The sequence below is a fragment of the Pteropus vampyrus genome, unplaced genomic scaffold, assembly GCF_000151845.1.
Source record: "Pteropus vampyrus isolate Shadow unplaced genomic scaffold, Pvam_2.0 Scaffold4, whole genome shotgun sequence".
NCBI lineage: Eukaryota > Metazoa > Chordata > Mammalia > Chiroptera > Pteropodidae > Pteropus > Pteropus vampyrus.
Window position 1 is genome coordinate 17257697 of NW_011888785.1, and position 20252 is coordinate 17277948.

Here is a 20252-nt window from a genome sequence, read left to right on the forward strand (position 1 = left end):
TTTAAGTTGTCACGGAAGCAAAATCTAAAAAAAGAAATTACTTCTTTCCAAGAGAATCATTAGTGCAAATTTGGGAGTAATAAGTACATGGAACCGAAAACAAAAATAGAAGTACAGCCACCCCTGAAATCAACCATTCTAATTAAAAGTATACTAATAACCCAAATTGCAAGTAATTTTTAAGTAGAAAGCTGGAGGGGCTATTCATGTTTACTGGAGAAACTAAATAAATGGTAATAAATGAAATGAGTTTATAAAGAGGGACTTTTACCTGGATCAAAGCTTTAGTTCCACGTCACATGATTATTTCTGTGAAATGAAAATGTTCTTAAGCCTTTAGAACTGAAAACTATTTACTGTGTTTATATGTGAGGAGGTTATAGTGAAGTACCACCAGGATAAAACTGTCTTTCTTGTAGAGCCAGATTAATCAGACAAGTTTTTCCAATGACATTATCGGGTTCTATAATTTAATGTGTTCTAATTCCATGGACCTTATATTAGTTTGCTAGGGCTGCTGGAACAAATACCATACACTGGGTAGCTTATGCAACAGAAATTTTACTTCCTCTCAGCCTGATGGCTAGGAGTCCAAGATCAAGGTGTCTAAGACTGGTTTCATTCTGAAGCCTCTGTCCTTGGCTTGTAGATGCTCACCTTCTCCCTTTGTCATCACGTGGTCTTCCCTCTGTGTCTTAATCTTCTTTTCTCATAAGGATGCCAGTTATATTAGACTAGGGTCCACCCACATGACCTCATTTTATCTCAATTTCCTCTTTAAAGGTCCTATCTTCAAATATAGTCATTCTGAGGTACTGGGGGTCAGGACTTCAACATAGGAATTTTAGGGGGATCCAATTCAACTTATAACAGATCCTAAGATCCTTTGGGTTTTTATTTGAATTCTTTAGAAGAACAAATTCAATACTAGGATATGTTTAATCAAGGCAATACTGGTATTCTCGCCTCTAGGATATAGATATTTCTCACAGTAGTGATAAATTACTAATCTGATTTAACAGTATATCACTGTACATTTGATCAGTGTGAATCTGTCCCTGGGAGATGTATTCACTTCCAGGATTCCCAATCAATCTGGATTTTGGGCCTGGTTTGTCACAATCATCATTTATTTCATGTTTTATTTTCCATTTGAAAAATCTACTACCAAAACTACTGTGCTAGCCTAGGTTCCCTAGAGATTCCCATAAACAAACAGCAAACATTCACCTGCTGCCACTTCATTGAGGGGCATGATCTCTGGAAAGAAGTTTGGAAAGGATGGAAGTGAGGCAGGCAGTGGAGGAGGGAGCACAAATCTAGGTGTTATTGGGCTGGTTCATAGCTTTGGAATAAGTGCTGTTAATTCCTTAGTCTTTTAGAATATTTTCATGGAGGCCTTATGAATTATTGTACTTCAGAATAGCCCATCTGAGGGAAGGGAAGGGAGAATTTATCCACCAGCTCCTTGTGCTGCATCTCTTTGGTCAAAGTTCACCACTCAGGTCAAGTTGCCAGATTTAGTAAGTAAGTAAGTGAGTAAAGTGAGTTAAGTCGAGTAAGTAAATAAGATTTGGTAGATATAAATAAATAATCAGTCCCATGCAATATCAGTAAGAGAATTACTGATTTGTCTGCAATTCAAATTTAACTGAGTGTTCTATATTTTACCAGGCAATTCTACTCTGAGAACATTAACACCCATGCATTGCCAGGCAGCTTCAGGGGAAGCCTGAGCCTCCACGGACACTGTGCACAGGCACCAAGGTTGGTTTCTCTTCTCAATACAGCAGTGTGGCAGTGGTGTTTATGACAGTAGTGTAGCAGTAGCAGTAACTCCACTCTGGTAACAATTGGGCAGCTCCAAGCCACTAGCCACAAGGCAAGGAGAGAAGTGGAGGCAGTGATGGAGAGGGGGGTGGTCAGGAAGATTGCAGGCATGGCTGCATGGATGTGGGGTGATAACATAATTTTCTATAAAGATGAATCAACATTCTTTATAATATCTTGTTAGTATGTGGCAGACCATACTGTACTAGATACTGGGCATATAGTGAATAAGACAGAGTTCCTGCTATCATGAGCTTACAGAATATAGCATGAATATTGTGTGGAGTCCTGGTTTAAAGAAACTTAGTGAATGCTAGCGAAATGAAATAATTTTTAGAATACCAACTAGGTAGATGGATATTTTTCTAAATGACTACTTTGGCAAAAACAAACGAACCCACGCAAACTCCAAAACTATTACATGTATTGCTTTTTGGATGCTTCTAAAAAGAAACAGAAAAACTATTAGATGGCCTCCATTAAATGCTAGAATTACTATTCAGTAAGAAAGAAAAACCCTTCTGTATACAACATTTAAAAAAAGAAGTCAAAACACATTAAATAGTACTTTTTATTTAGATGTTTATAAGGCAGATCTATGAGACTGATATAAAAACATGGCATGTAATTCGATAGTGATATTTTGGAGATTACAGAGTTTTAGCAAATATCTATTACACAGTTATAAAGAAGACAATATTTTCTAAGCAGATACAAAATATCTAATTAAAGATCAAGGCAAAAAATGAGTATAATTAACAATGGAAAATCAGTTCTAATGTGAATTGTATATTATCTTTTAAAAACTTTTAAAGGTGAGAATTATTGCAATCTAGTTTGTTCAAACAGTGTTAAACGGTATCACGATGAAAAACTGAAGGCCAGAATAGATTGATTTTGACTTGGTATAAAGAAACTCAAATTTACATTGGCTTAAATACAGGAAAAGACAGTCCAAGTCATGAAGCAGTCAAGATCTTTTTAATCTCTAACATGCCTTCCTTAGGGCGTGACCTTGGTCCTCTTGGATATTTGCCAAGGCTCCTGTTATATCTGTAGTTCTGGCAGCAAGATGGAGGAATGAGATAAAAAATATACCCCGATTTTCTTTGATGAGACTTCTAGGATGTCACTCGTATGTTCCCCTTACATCTCACTGGCCAACACTGTCACATGGGAACCCCTAACTGAAAGGGCAGTTGAGGAATTTGATGGGCAGCAGCTTTTAAAGAACAGTCTCTGTTCAGGTTGGATATCTAAAAAGCTATGAAAGACTTTTAAAGAAAATCTTGAGAATACTTCCTAGAAGTTGATATTTTGGCAATCAGACAAAAGCACCTGCTTTGATGATTAAATTTAGCCCATCTAGCCACTGAGAGTATCCATATAGTCTGCCCTAATTTTGGATGACTGCATGATGGAAACCCAATGACTTGGAAAGCTAAAGATCTCAGTATGTACGTGTATTAGGCTGAATTAAGCGATTTTTGGTATCATATGGATAGAATCTCTATTACTTTATAATTTTTGTATTAAAAAATTGAAGAACCTATTCATTCCTGTAAAATTCACTGTTCAAAGGTAAAAACAGATTGTTTCCACTAAAATGATCATAGTTCCATTTAGAGCAATTACATATATACTAAGCACATACCAGAATTTGTTTTACTGACTTACTGACTTAGGAACAACTGAGATTGGAACATCTCCTTTTCTGATGACACATCACAAATACTAATCTTAACACCAGACCAAGGCGTTAAGTTATACTATGTGTAGTACTGCTTTAAGTCACGAATTTACAAAATAATTTCAACATAACATTTTAGGCTGCTTAAATACTTATTTTAAAACTGAAATTTTATAGACTGACACAGGTTCAGTGTTTATAGTATTCCTAAAGGAATACTTATGAACTACATTTATGGTACTTTATTTAAAAGATCGCATTAGAAACTTTAAATTTCACAAATAAACCTTGTTTTGGTGGGGGGACTCTATACAGAATTTATTATGAAATATTTTAATGGCAAAAGGCAATTAAAAAGAATTAAGGTTTATCACATTACATGAGCTAAACAATACAAAAATTGGATATGATATATTTTTGAAGCCCTTTTACACAAATAGTTTTCATAATTTGACTGTATGACTATATCTATTGTTACTATTATCAAATTAATTTTGAAAGTAAAATTCCTTAAGTCAGGATTATGCCAATTTATAAGAAAATAATCAGGTAGTTTAACACCGGAGCTCATTAGCCAATCCTTTATGTAGCACAAAATAATCATCTCCAATAAATACCTATAAATATAATTTATTCATACTTTAAAATATTTTAAAATTTAAATAAAAATCTCTAAATGTAGGCAATCTCGGCTAAATTTCCATGTATACTCTGAAAAATATGTTAGCATGAATATATTCATATTTAAACATGATTTTAAAAATTATTAATAGGAGATATATGAAATCTGCACATAAAAAAGCTAAGTAACATGATTCAGTCCATGAATATTTTCTTCTTAGGAAAAAATTACTTGATTTTTTTGCATACAATTAAGACTGGGTATATTTTCTATATTCTAATAATTTTCTCAGGGACGCTTCTCAAAATACAGATTAGGAAACAAATCTCCATTACTGTAAAGTTCCTACCACTTTCTCACATCTAGCAAGAGCAGAATTCAGTCCTACTTCTGAAGAATGATTTAAAAGAAAATGATTATGAAATGTAGTGATGAAGAAAAATAATAAGGTAGGAAATAGTAAAATAAAGTAATTAAAAATCAATAAAAGCAACTAAAAGTCAATATTTTTGCATTTTTAGAAATACTTAAGTATTTAGAATTATAGTGAATATATGACATTTATTCTAAAACTTCAAAATTAATTTCATCTTTGTAATGGAGGAAAAGAAATATCATTTGAAACAACAGTTACAGCTTATATGTATTTTCATAAACATTGTTTTTTCATATTTTCAAAGGCCCTATTTATCTGAATAGTGATAATTTAATATTATTGGCTACTTGATATATATGTGCAACAATATACTCCAGTGGTGATCTAACTTTAAAAAAATTTCATTATTTGTTCACATTAAATGGTGAACCTATGGTCTTGAGAGTGAAACTTAAGGAACAAAAAAGTATTGAAAATATGTTATTAATTTCACTAGTTTAGAACAATAATTTTTAGGTGTATACCTTTAAAAGTTATTACTCAACTGAATTCTTACTAAGAACTAACAAGTGATCATCAAGAGGGGAAGAATATAATTAAAACAAAGAAAATGGAGAGCTCAATTAAGTAGTAGAAGACATTAAACTTCACCGAGAACATCAGAGAATCCTGAGTAACCTAGTGACTTACCAGACCAACAGAATACAGTAGCAGGGAAAGAGCCATTGGTGGGGAAGACAGCCTCTACTAAGTAAAAGTCTTTTTATTTTTGGCAGCTGGATTCAGTTGTACCTCAGCGGGTAACTTTAAAAATGTTATAATTTCAGGAAGAGGAATACGTGTAATTGTATCTTATTAGCAATTTTTTATTTTAATAAGGAAAGAACAAATGGAAAAAACGTAGGGCATTCTAACCAGTTTGAATAAAATGCAATTTTAATGTGGAATGTCAGCACTGAAAAATTTTATGAATAATTTGTATGATTATATGTCTCTAGAGTACATTTACAATTAACCACTGACTCTAATATCTTTCACGCTTTCAAACTGCTCCTTAACAAATGGCTGACCAGGCAGGAGGACTTCTCAAGAAGAGAATTGAGATGACCAACTCTACAGGGACTTTTTAAGATTCTGTAGGACCTCAGCCATTCATTAAAACTGCTATCGGCCTATCTCTGTGGGAGTCCCTCACTGCAGAGAGGCATGTGGATGGCTATGCGACTCCAGGGTCATGTCCAGGTGAGATCCTTCTCCAGGGTAAGTAACTGTAGATTAGCCCACAAGCAATAATAAATATATGACTGTAAAATTTTCATATATCTTTTGATAGCCACAACTTACTCTAAAGAATGTTAATGCTTTTATATGAAAGAGGAAGCATCTAGATTAGCATCATTAATATAATGCATGGGGCTGGAGCAGGGGCCATACTGTCTAGTGGTTGAAAACAGAGCCTCTGGACTATAACTGCCTGAACTTGAATGCTGGCTCTGCTACTTAGTAACTTGATGACCTTGAACAAATTAACTTCCTATCCTTCAGTTTTCTCACATGAAAATGAGGCTATAACTACCTCTGTCATGGGGTTGTTTTAAGTATTAAATGGGATAATGCAAGTAAAGTGCTTAGAACAGTACCTGGCATGTTATACTCCCTCGATGAACTTCTGTAAAATCCTATACCATAGATAGTGACTGGGTAAGGTGCAACAGTACAGATTAGTTGACAAACAACTACCTTTGTGTAAACTTAACACTTTCCCTCTAACTAGAAAAATTATGAGTCTCAGGATTGATACTATATTAGAAAAATTAGTTTGGGAGGCCAAGTCTTCTCCCTAACAATATATTAATATGCAGATGGAACTGCTCTGTAACAAGATGAAGAAGTCTTTCATGAGGTACAGATTATCAGTACGTATTTCGTGTCTCCAGTATATTTCAAATACAATCTCAGGTTCAATTTGTCTTTTTAGTTTGTGTTTGTTCACATAATCACATTGATTTGTACAATTAATTACATTCTTCAAATCCTATCTTATGAGAGAAATATAGGAATGTTACTATCACCCTTGCCTAGATGCGAATGTAATGCATCCTTTCTTAAAAATAATGTATGATTATGCATTTCTATTTCTTATGCTGGATAATAATTAAAACCTCACTTAAGCTTCAGAAAAAAAATATCTATTGATTATATTGAAACTTAAAATTCAGCTGGTTTGCAAAGTTTTTTTTTAACATTATACTGTATCTATATTATTAACTATAAATATTTTTGCCGGATTGTGGAATACAGTTTGTTAAAATAACAACGGTGTTACAGTTGTGCAAAACAAAACAAACCATACCTAAATTTCAACAATATGACATTTGCGAAAATTAATTTGAAGAAAATTCTACCACTAATTTGGCTGAGAGCACATTGAATAGTTTTAGCCCACAGCAATTTGACAGTGCACTGGGAACTGAACAGAAGAAGTTATACAAATAATGGCATCAGTAAGAACTTCATATGGCATCAGCGAGCACCATTTATCATCACATTACTGTAACCCTCTCTGGTGAGAGGTGAGGAACTGCTCCTCCAATACTTTCTTCTAGAAATTGGCTCTTTTCCCAGCCTTTTTTAATTTTCTTTAGCTTTCGGCTTACACATGGAAGAAGTAAAATGCTCTTACCCAGAATTACAATCGAAGGCAAAACGAGAGCAAGGACAAAGTTCGGTGGTGTATAAAATCGGTAGTACTCTTCTTCAAAAGCTCGCTTCCATCCATAAGTTAAAACATGGAAAGTGCTTATGAGAAGAGCGACATAGCCAAGTGTAGACTTGGGGCAGCAGAGGAAGGAAAAGAAACAAGGAATAAGAAACAAATTATTTAGACTCATAAATTAACCCATCTGGCTATACCATGTTTATATTTTGATAAAACTATTATATCATAACCTATTGAGCTACTCTTTGTTCTCTATTGAATGAAATAATTCAAACATTTTCATATATATACACTTTACACAAATAAGGCCATACTGCATATAGTTTAATATTCTAATTATTTCATTTATTATATCAAAAATTTTTTCCTTATGTCATTAAACATGAAAACATGACTTTAATGCTGTATAATACTCCACTGAATGGATGGGCTATAATTTATTTAACCATTCCTTTTTGTTGATCATTTACTGTTTCCAGCTTTCCTCAACTATAAATAATGTCACTTTAAGTTCTCTTCTATATTTTGGTTTCTTTCCTTAGAACTGATTGCTGGTCAAAACATCTAACTTTTTCTTAAGGTTGTTGATAAAAAGAGCTAAACTTCTTTATAAAGGTTATCCACATTTCTGCCAGTTGTGCATATTTAAAAAATGTGTGTATCTGTATGCATATGTACATCCACACATATGTATACGCACATATACATACATATGTATACGCACATATAATAAAGTTAAATGCTGAAGAACATTCTCATGAGTATATACATACATATATACATACTAGTTGAAGGCAAATATGAAAAATCTTATATATTAATATGTAATATAAATCGCATTTCGAATATGTAGCTTTATTGATCATATTAAAAGAGGTTATTAAGAGCACTTCAAGAGATGAAATACTGCCATTTGTGACAACATGGATGGATCTTGAGATTATCATGAAAAGTGAAATAAGTCAAACAAAAAGTTGAGAACCATATGATTTCACTCATATGTGGGATATAAAACTGAAAGCAACAAATGAACAAGACAAACAAACAAACAAAAATTCACAGACACAGACAAGTTTAGTGGTTACCAAAGGGGGAGGGAGGTAGGAAAGGGTAAAGGGGGTTAAATATATGGTGACGGAAGGAGATTTGACTTTGGGTGATGAACATACAGTGCAACATACAGACGATGTATTATAGAATTGTACACTTGAAACCTATATAATTTTATTAACCAATAGCACCCCAATACATTTAATTAAAAAAACAAAAAATAAAGAGCATTTCAGTTAAGCAATTTACAGGTTAAAATCTAAAAGATCAGTATTCTGGGTTCCCTAAATTATTATGTTCAATTGCTTACTTTGAGAAATGGTGTATGTTACATGAAGTGTGGTATTATATCCGTATAATGATGTAACGTCTAGCATCATGGGGAAAAGATCGAGTCTCTAGGCAAGACTGTTTGCAATTACTCATCTAAATTTATAATGATAATTTGCACCCGTCTAGCACCTTTTATCAGAAGGCTTTCTATTTCTTTTTCAGGTGTGATTAAACTAGTAGTTGAGAAAGCATTCACATTTTCTTTCCTCCAGAAGGAAAAATGAATTTAGACAAGGGATCTACCTTTAATTTGAATGAGATTTTTGGATGACGTAAAAACAAAAAAGCTCAAGCAAACTGGCAAAACCCTCCAAATTAATTTATCAACAAACATACTCATCTGCCTATTGTGCTGTATACTGCCTGGATACAACCAGTACTAATTTTGTGATAATGTAGGTAGAATCTAAGTTTGAGTTATATGTTTTTTAAGTATTGAAATTTATTAAATAATGATTACTGGAGAAGGTGATTATTCAACTTATTAAAGAACAATGGTGTTCTCAAACCCTTTTATAGACACGCAAATACATATGTATATAACTTATACACTAAATACATACTAACAAGATTCATAAGGCTGGTTGCTCATCATAATCCATTAGCCTAGTTACCTAGTTACTGCTTGTGTTTGTGTGTGTATACACACACATTTCTTTTAAAATAGACTTACTTTCTCCACACTTGAATTCAAATTAATGAGATTTTTCTGGACAGATTAATATGACACAAATATAAGACAATTCTTCATGCATTTGGCTAATAATACATTGACTTTTGACATTAAACTTGATCTAAGTTTATCACCCCTACTTTCATTTTTTTTTCTTTGAAAAACATCCTTTATCCATAGCATAGTAGGCAATGCTATCAAAGCCTTCCAGCAGAATCCTGTACTGGTCTTTCACTTACTAAACCAGAATGGCCCTAAGCCAGCCTCCAAAGATAAGTGTTCTCCAAGCTAGACACATAAATGCACCCCCCAAAAGCACTCTTTTTATAAGAAGCATAATTTAAAATTCAACTATACTTAACACATAAATTCTACGCAGCCTATTCCTTCACCAAACAAAACCCCACATACCTGAATAAAACTGAATTCCCTCCAGTTTAAAGCATTGCTCACTGAAGGGATGGAGGTGACTGCCAGGAGGGAAAGTAAGCCAAGGCTCATTATGCCAAATGAGATATACATTTCAATTCTCCAGACTTCTTCTTCATTCCAAGAGTTTTCAATATTGGCATGAACCTAATAAGAGAGCAAATGTGAATTTCCTTTATTCGGTAGAACATTACCTGATTCAGCACAGAGTTCACTCTTGGCATAAGGATATGGATATATTAAAGTTGTATTAATTCAATTTAACAAACTGTAATGGAGTACCTATTACTGGATGGTATTGTTCCAGGTGTGAGGGGAAGAGAAGGGAGAGTTAAAACAAAAAGAGGATTAAGATTCTCTCCTTCCTTGCATACATGTGAGAAGAGTGGGTGAACCTGTCATTAATGGCCTCTGGAGTCCTAAGACCATGAAATGCCAAGTGGTTAGTTCCAGAGTGACATAAACGAAATACTAGCAGTTAGACTTGGTTTCGAGGTACTTTTACAAGTTAGTTTAAATTTGGTTGAATATTTTTGGTACATTCTGGTCTTAGTTCAACTTAAGGATTCTGGAAGGGAATTTCTAACTATTCTGTATCTTCCTCTCTCACATGAAGATTTATATATTGATGTATCTCTTCTTACTTTCTTTTCCCCAGGAACCTGAGATTTTCCTGAGGATAAAGCCCTACCAAATGCAAATATTTATTCACTTGAATTGCCTCATTATTTTATACACTTCTCCAAATATCTTTCCCTTAATTGACAATGCATACATAATCAAGTCAGACATGATTAACTCTTAATGTGTGGTATTCTGCATAGGGATTGTTGTTAGAATTGTCTATTTTCATGCAAACAATATAATCAGAGTATAAATCAAAGGTCGGATTCTTGGGCTAAAGCTTTGATTTAAATAAGCATCTCTTCATGGAAAACATTCTAATTTAATACTGGCTTAACTTTGTCTAGTTCCAGTTAACTAAACATACTTGAAATTAAAACAAAGAAAAGCTAGTTCTTAGCCAGTAGTCCCTGAAGCAATCATACTGACATCCTGAAAAAAGCCAGAAAGTTCCTCTGTGGAAAAAGGCTCTTCCTGTCTCATTTGATGTCTATAAAACAATACGAGACAATGACAGACCTCAGCATACCCAGAGGTTACAATCTGGATCTACCTGGCCTCCCAGTTCATTTTTCATTCCACAAATATGCTTTCTGAGTGTCTGCTATGTGCCAGGCACAGTTCTAGGCATATATCAGTGAACAAAATGGATAATGATCCCTCCTCTCATGAACTTACTGAGGAAAGAGTGAAGATAGGGAATATATAAAATGGAGTCATTTTAACCAAGTTGCTAAAGTAATTAACACTATGAAGGTTGAGGCATGAGGAAAGACTCCATTCTTGTTCTAAGCAGCCTGGGAACTTAAACATTTTTGAACTTTCTTGTCCTGTGTCACTGCCTGGACATACATCTGGACCTCTAGGTCACCTTCTAATTATCCCCTGAAGAACTCACTGACCCAGGCCACCTGATTACCCTTGGAAGGACTCATGTATACATCTGCCTGATAAACATTATCCAGACCAGTGGGACCTGACCAGACTTCCTGGCACCCATCTTCTATACCACCTGGCATCTATCATCCTCATTGCCTGACATCTGACTGATAACCGTCCTGGACCAATCCTAGGGCTAAGAATGCAGGACTGATAATTCTCAAGATTGTACTTTTTACTATAAGAAATTTTAACTTTTCTTTCTTCTTTGGAACACTTCCGGCTTTTTGCCTAGGTGTGTTCCCAGTTTGCAAACTCCAAGACCCTTGAATAAATCTCTACCATTTATTTCTAGCAAAGCCTCCAGACTTTTTTGAGTTTGTTCAACATTATATTCTGATGAGAGAAGGCAGACAACGGTAAATATAATAAACAAGGAAAACATAAAGGGTGTTAGAAGGCGGTAAATTGCTATTGACAAAAAAGAAAGTAGAGCAGAGTAAGTAAGAGGAACTGGGAGTATCGGGATTCAGTGAAAGCAGGTAACAGGATTTAAAAGTGTCCAAGGCAGGCCTCACTGAGGAGGTAAGACCTGAGCAAATGACTTGAAGGAGGAAGAAAGCTGGTTGTGCAGATATCAAAGCCTTAGCATTCAGTTAAGAGAAGTGGTATTTTTAGCGAAAGAATGGCTTAAAGAACATTAATGTATTAATTTTTTTTTTCAGATTATTACATACATGGACTATGATGCCTTGGTTCCTCATAAAAAGAAAAAGCTTTTATGCATTTGTTTTGGTGCAGTGTCATTGGCTTTCATTGAGAAATGCTATGTCAGAGAGCTTCAATGAGACCCTCTATTTTACACTTGCTGAATGGGAATTATTGAGGAAACCACAGTCTACTCCATCATCAAGCTCCTTCCGTGTAGCAATCCCTGAGATTTTCTTGAGCTAAGGGCTAGAAAAGCTTCACCTGAGGAACTAGTATCTTTTCTGCTTTTTGAGAACAAAAACCTTGGAAGTGTATGTCTCCTGATGTTGACTTCCTATTTGGTTTTATATTTTCTAATTTATGTATACATTTACTAAGAATTGCCTTAACTTTTCATGGCACAAAACATTACAATAAGGAACTGTTTAGTGCTGAAAGCAATTGCTGTAATCCTAACATTAAAAAAAGAGAGAAACCCAACCCTTTATTTCTCTGCTTTTATTCTGCAAAGAAAGGGATGCTTGCAGCTTCTACCCTAAAAGATTTTGAATTAGCCACATAATTCTTAGGCAGAAACATTGTTTAAAGAATACTTTCCCCACCCTAGATATACCAAGATTTCTATTACAAGGTATGTAAAGTTGTACCCTATTGTTAATCTCACATTTTATAAATTATATTAAGCATCAGATAAATAACAAACATGTTCCCTACCTGCTGATAAGCCATGTTGAGAAACAAGTATCTCTCTGACCTTCTCATTGGTAAGCAGAGGCTGTAGGCAACATGAACTGAAGCGAAGAAAAAACTTAGTAATCCAAGTTGTTTTCTACACTGTAACCAAGTCTCCAACCAAGGAGGAAATCTCCTATACTTGGTGCCGTAATAAAGTTGATAAGCAGCTGCCAGGAGACCTGCCAGGTACACCAGGGACAGCAAAGTAATGGCAACTATGGGCAAGGTTTTATTCACAATCTCAATAGGAATCTTGTAAAAGTCACTCTGCTGGTTTCTAGCATATGGATGTATCACATCTCTGACAAAAGAATAAAGAAAGAAAAACGTGGCCAGGCTTATGGCTACCACCACTGGCCCTCTCCAGAGAGTAAACAGTCGCAGGGGTAAATTTTCGATCTCCCTGGCTGATGATAATGATCCCAAATCAACAGGAATGAAATTCAACTGCCGAGCAAGTTCAATAACCTGTTGTCGAGCTTGAATATTGTTGCTGCATATATACACCTGCAGCGAAAACAAAAGAGACATCATTATTATTGTTTATAAAAATGGTAATGATCCCGTGCTGCACTTAATCTATGGAGCATCACTTGTGGTGACTTCGAGTGATGCAGAAAGTTAAGGAGGTAAAGCATTTATTGATTAATATATTTATTAATAGATTAAAATAGTATAATAGAAAACAAAGCTCTTGCTAACTGTGATGACATGAAAATAAAATGCAGAAGAAACTAGCTAGAATCTGGGATCAGGAAGTCCTCAGAGCAAGGAAGTCAGGAGAAAAGAAAGGTTTCTAGACCATGGCTGGGTGGTACTGACAATTTAAGGTCTCCCTTTTGCGGGGGGGGTGGGCGGGGGGAGGTGGAGTTTGAGCTGCAGGCCATGCTCTTCCCCACTCTAGCTCTCCCTCTCCCACAGGGAACAGAGTGGGGCTCTTCTGGACAATATTTAGTTCTAAGACTGTAGTGATTCTGCCTAGTAGAGTGTTTGCAAGCATTGCCCTTTACAAATATTCAGCAAGCGAGAAGATGGTGGTCATGGGTTCTGGATGACTGAATTTGTAATTATGTCATGATGCAGCACTATTTATAAAATTTATCTCTTGGCTTAGAAATCAATTCACCAAATATCTCTGACAAGCCATGGATTATCTCAAGTATATTATTTCATTGGTCAGAATATGAAATTCTTTCATTTTTCAATGATAATATACCTAGAGGGGGAAAATCATATTATAAAGGCTTAAGTTAATTTAAAAAGTAAATCAACTGCCATTTTCTAAGACTAAAATATTAGCTCTATAGGAACTCTAACGTGGGTGAGGGTGAGCTTTTGAACTACCAAAACCTCTTAGATAAAGTACTGCAGTTGAGAATTCAACAAATATTTGTTGAGCACCAAATTTACTGCTGCAGTAAGCCACTATTACTTATGGGTAGGTCATCTCACTTAAGGCTAGAAAAATATTGCTATAAAGTCTTTGAGTAGTGTTTGGGGAAAACAAATTCCTAAATATATCCTTAAAGATGTTTATATAAGGGCTCTGGAACAGACCACATGAAATATTTGCATGTTAAACCTATTTACATTATGCTGGCAATGTAAAGCTCTTTGGATTATTAATTTCACCAAATATAAGCCAGATGAATGACAAAGTTTATACTATTATACAAACGTTCATGAACTTTTAAAACAGAGTGAGGAAGAATACCTACATACAAAAGAAATAAAGAAAAGCATTCTAAATTAATTTATTATAGTTTACAATGGTAAACTCTTTTATTCGTTGGATAAAACCCTATAAATTATAAATAAAATTTTATAATAAACCTGAAAGTATAAATCAAATATTTATAATAAGGAAATGAGGACTATGAAATACAAATGAAACTATTTTTGCAGCTCACTTTGAATTTAAGTACTGTGCCACAAATTTGTTGTTGTTGTTGTTAAAGAATTAAAATTATCATGTATATGGGCAAAGGATTAAATTCAGGTTTATCCCTAATTTGTTTGATCTGTATCCATTGCTAAACTTTGGTGGATATACAAAAGAAAAAAAAAAAGGATTCAGAAATATCATCTAGGAAAGGTGGAAAGTATATGTTTATTAGCTTTCCAAATTAAGGATTTGAAAGTGAATGGTTATGGTGATTCTGTTTTGTAGTGTACAATAATACAATACTTGAATTTATTTTCTAAGGCATTTAATCAACTGTCTTTATGGACAAAAATAATACAAGTATTTTATCATCATGTTTAATTATAATGCATAACCACACCTTTAAAAGATTTTTAAAGTGCACTATTTTATATGTGTACTTATAAAAGTTCTCATTCCACAAGAGCCTTGATGGAGCGCCCCATCTGCGTGATTCTCAAGTCGAACTAGATAGAACCCCTAAATTAAAAGAAAACCTAAGAAACTCAGTCTTCCTTTATCCTCCTTAAACAGATTAAAATCTACACTTAAAATGAAACAAAGTGTACTATTTGAAATTCTATGAATATTCTATGTAAAATAAAAAGGTACTTCTAAAGCATCCTTGAGGACCACGCTAAATAGTATTTAATGCAGAGATGGAATACTGTGTTACTAAATGGTGAGGAAGGAAGAGGGAAGAAATAAAAAGAGGGGGAAGGACAAAAGGTTGGGAGGGAAAGAGGGAAAGAAAAAAGACCTGTTTGCTATTATTTCTATTTTTGAAGAGGCAAGGAGAGACTCAACACAATGTGTCCAATTATTTATTGGCCAACCTTGCCTTTTCTTGAATGAGCTGGTCATGACAGAGAAGTCCAAGTTATTTTCTCAGCTTTCCACATTATTTTGAGAATGGAAATGTGTCCTTACAAGGTCGAGCATGAACTTTCAGGTGCTCATGCATACTTTTCAAAATGATAATCATTGGTGGAGGCGGGGTGGTCAGAATAAGGTTTTTCAATGTACAATATTTATTTAACTACTCAAATACAAAATACCAGGTAAATAAGAATAAAAATGTAAAATACACACCTGCCGGCTGGCATCCTTAGGTCCTAACTGAAGCGCCCAAGCTGAGATAACATTAAATCCTTTGACAATCAGGGAATCCGGGAATAAGGAAGCTAGATATTCAGCATTGGATTCTGGGTATTGGTTTAGCCTCATGTTATTGCTCACATCGATCAGGATTTTACCCACAAGCAGATGTCTCAGGTCCCAGAGGGAGGTGTAATGTTCTCTATGTATAGCAACAAATATCATATTTGTTTTTGTTAGCGCATCTTCATGATGAGTGACGTCTACCACATGAGGAAAAAATTCAGAAGCAAACTTAGGATTTCTACTTCCTATGACCACATGATAGCCACATCTAATAAGTCGAATGGTCAGAGATTTGGCAAAATCCCCACTTCCAATTACACCTACAGTAACCTTCCTCGCATCTTTGATACCATTTATGCCATTAGGCAAAAAAGTGGCACTAAGGCTCTTAGGGCTTCCCATCATAGAGATCGATTCCATGATATGGATTCTTCCAAGATCACCAGGGATATCCTAGGAGAGAGAAAATAAAATGTTCATCAATCAGCTATTACCAAACATTAATATACTTGTAGACATTATAATAATGTCCCTCGTTTCTAGGTTAAGTATCTTGGCAAGCTATATAACCTAGATCACAGCAAGATACAATTTTTAAGCTAAATAGAAAATGAAACTGTCACAAAGTTGATATGCTAAGCGAGGCTTCTCAAATTTTAATGTGCACATGAATCACCTGCGAATCTTGTTAAACTAGATTCTGATTCAGTAGTTCTGGAGTGAGGCCCAAGATTCTGCATTTCTAATAAAATGCTTCTGGTCTGTGGACCCCTTTGAGCAGCAAGGCACTACAGCACAAAAGTAAGAGATTGGTATTTTCACCCAGAACTTTTTATAAACACATTTCTAACAATTCTGATTACCCTGTTTCTCAGCAGATTAGAGGCAGCAAATCGGAAAAGCTGCTAGACGTAGAAAGGACTGTGATAGGATGTGATGGCACACAGAAGAGCAGAAGACAGAAAAATCGTACAAAACAAAGAACTACTTAAATCCAAAATGTCTAGAGTCATTTGGGAGTGGAGTCTACAAACTATCCTGTACACCTCAGTAGCTCAGAGTAAGATAAATCTACTAGAAAATGAACCTTGGCACTTAAATATCTTAAGAAAAATAGGCATCAGTATATAACAAAGGATTAATTAAATATCATTGGCTTCTATCATTCACCCTACATCCTATAACTTATTATTGAGAAAGATAGCTTCCCTGTGAAAATGGTATAATGTGTTTATGGTCTTAAATTACACAGTACTTATGAAATCATTTTCTTCTTTTCATTGGTGGATAGAATATGATGCAGTTATTCTTTCCAGAAAATTCTGTCAAATTCTTTTTTATTTAAGTGACTAACATCTGGAATGTTCATAATGACTTATTCAATAAATCCAATCAGATTGCCGTGACTCAGTGTCACTACTGGGTCTGAATGAAAAATACTCTTCCATTCCCCTTTCCCCCACTGCACAATTTCTTTCATGCTAACAGATGTGGATCACTTCAGAGGATTTAATGGATTTTACAGGAATAAGGGGAATACTTCAAAAACATGTTTTTGGGGTTTTCACTAAATGAAATTTTAAATTACAAGAGCCAATGACTCCAAAGAATCAGTAAATTAATCTTCAGAAAGACAATATACTATTACATAATACTCATTAAAGCACATTCTTGTGCCAGGTTTGTTTGTGCTTTATATTAACTGATTGAACCCCCACAACCACCCTATGAGATCGGTACTAATATTGTCATGCACACTTTGAAGATGAAGAAACTGAGACATGTAGAAAATTAATTTGTCCAAGGTCATAAGAGGGAAAGTGGGGGAGCCAGGATTAGAATCCAGGCAGCTCAGCGAAGGCATGTGTCATTTGGGTCCATGTAAACAATTTGAGAAAGGGCTTTCCTTTGGGTGTGTGTGTAGGGGGTGGGGAAGCTAAAAGGGTAATAGTTGTGTCCATATTAGTATATTCTCCTTCGGCCATGTCATTGCCCCTCAGCATTACCTAGTGATTGTAATGTCTAACTCAGATCCTGCGGAAAGAGAAAACTCACTATTTTTGAATGTATTACATATATTTCATTACACATTTTCCAAGATAGAAGGAGTGGTAAATATCTGCTTTCCCTTGCAGTGATTCCAAACACCCAGAGGTCCAGGAGAGGTCAGAGGCACCAGGGCAGTACAAAACTGTCAACGTCTTCCTGTAGAAATAATGGGCTATCTTGGGATTGAGGAGCAGTTAAAGGAACCAGAAGTAATTAAATCAATGCTCGTTTCATTTGACAATTCAAGATGAACTGACCAACTTACTTACTTTACCCTTATCATTTATGTTACCTACGGGTCAAAGGGTTACTAGATTGAGACACAGGAACCCAAGTGTCCTATATCCCAGTCCTGAGTTCTTCTGAGTAGAGATATAAGAATTGCAAAATCATTAAATCTAAGAAAGCATAATGATCAAGGCCTTTTCAAACTAAAAATGAAACTAAGCCAAAACGATATCAGTTATCTGCTTATTTTACAAGCAAGTTCAAACCCCTTCGGTAAATCAGAACGTAAACAGGTAAAAATACATTAGGATCTAATAACATCACCTATAGGTCTCTCATTATAGCATGTATTTTATACATATTTATGGGTGACTCTGTTCTAACATGTTTAGGCCTTTTTCACATTATATTTCCAATGGCAAGTTCTAACTGAACCTTTTAATAGTGTGACTGTGGCTACAAACAAAAGTGGGCCTAATAAATGAGACTCTTTCCATTATAGTTTTAAAGAATGTAAAAGAATTCATGAGAAAGAGAAAAAAAAAAAACAACCTTTAAAGGATCTGACAGATAGCTTATTGTGTACTGTTGAAAGCATGCAATACTACAATATGCTTGTGTGCTACTTTATAGTTCATAATGTTTTCATATAAAGTATTATCTCATTTAATTCTCGAATACATATGATCCCCATCTTATAGATGAGAAAATTGACTCAGAAAGACTACCAATTTTCTTAAGACAATGCAGTTTACAGTGACTCAATAAGGATTCAAATATGAGTCTTCCCACCTCTGCTCATCCTAAAACTGAGATGCAAACATTATACGGGGAATCTTAAAATTGTTTACATCTCTGTCAACTGTAACTATATTCTCTAAAAACAATACTAATTTTAAATAGTTACAATATGGATCTCAGGAAAGTTTTAGGTAAATCCAAAGCTATATGCTTAGGAATTCCAGCTACAAAACAGATAAAATATTGAAATAACTTCAATTTTTGAATCAAAACCAACCAAAGACCTAAATTTATTAATGCTACAAACCCTGAGTAGCAACCCATTTGTCTTCTTGGGACTCTGCAGACCTCATGAAGGTGTGTACTGCTTTTTCGAGGGAGAGAAGAAGAAAGGGCGTAGAAGTGTATCCATATCCTGTGAAACTCATCTATACATAGACGTAAGAGCAACTCACACACTCTCAGTAACTATCTGGTGCTGAGACACTGAAGCAAAATCTTATCAATCAATTTATAATTTGCTAAACTACCATTTGGATCATTTGGTGAACAAGTTAACTGAAGTTAATACTGTGATATAAAAAAAAATGAGGTTATAAAAAAATGAATAATATCAATATCTGAAAGTGGTTACCCAGTATTTACGAAAAAAGGATACTAAACACCTTACACTGTACATTTTCATTGACAAAGAATGATACAACTATAATCTAGTAACAAACTATAGAAATAAACCCTGAAAGTATATAGTCTTTGCAACTATAATCTAAAGACAGATCTATCCTGCTCTGAACCAGCATGGATTTATTGAGGCCACTGTGTGCTTTGCACATGGGAGACAAAGGACAAAAGAGGCACGGGGCTTACACTCGAGGAATTTATACTCTAGTTAGGAAGAGACAAGAATGTACTTAGAATGAAAAGCAGAAAAAACCTCACCTCAGCATATAATCAAGAGCCTGATTAAAAAATGAGCATTTGACCTGAACAGATATTTTTCCAAAGAAAACATACAGATGACCAATAGGCACATGAAAAGTTGCTCAACATCATTAGAATGGCTATTATCAATAAATCAACAAACAACAGGTGTTGGCAAGAATTTGGAGAAAAAGGAACCCTCATGCACTGTTGGTAGGAATGTAAACTGGTGCAGCCATTATGGAAAATGGTATGGAGGTTCTTCAAAAAATTAAAAACAGAACTACCGTATAATGTAGAAATACTATTTCTGGGTATTTATCTGAAGAAAACAAAAACATTAACTTGAAAAGACATGTGCACCCCTATGTTCATTGCCCAAGATACAGCAATAATCTAAGTGTCTACTATAGATGAATGGATAAAAAGGATGTGGTACATATATACAATGGAGTATTACTCAGCCATAAAAAAAAAAAAGAATGAAATCTTGCCATTTGCCACGACATGAATGAACCTGGAGGGTATTATGTTAAGTGAAATAGGTCAGAATG

The 20252-nt window shown here is 34.7% G+C and overlaps 1 protein-coding gene across 4 annotated transcripts in view; it reads right to left on the bottom strand.

Annotated features, from left to right (window-relative positions):
• Positions 1–2383: 2383 nt before the first annotated feature.
• Positions 2384–20252, bottom strand: part of STEAP2 (STEAP2 metalloreductase) — a 25983-nt gene continuing 8114 nt past the window's right edge. For all 4 annotated transcript variants that reach the window (XM_011363948.2, XM_023533365.1, XM_023533369.1 and 1 more), the window contains 4 exons: positions 15688–16212; positions 12651–13178; positions 9705–9869; positions 2384–7349 (listed from right to left, as the gene is read on the bottom strand). In XM_011363948.2, the coding sequence (XP_011362250.1) occupies positions 7062–7349; positions 9705–9869; positions 12651–13178; positions 15688–16212 (1506 nt within the window). In that variant the 3' untranslated portion in view covers positions 2384–7061. The remainder of the gene's footprint in view (positions 7350–9704; positions 9870–12650; positions 13179–15687; positions 16213–20252) is intronic.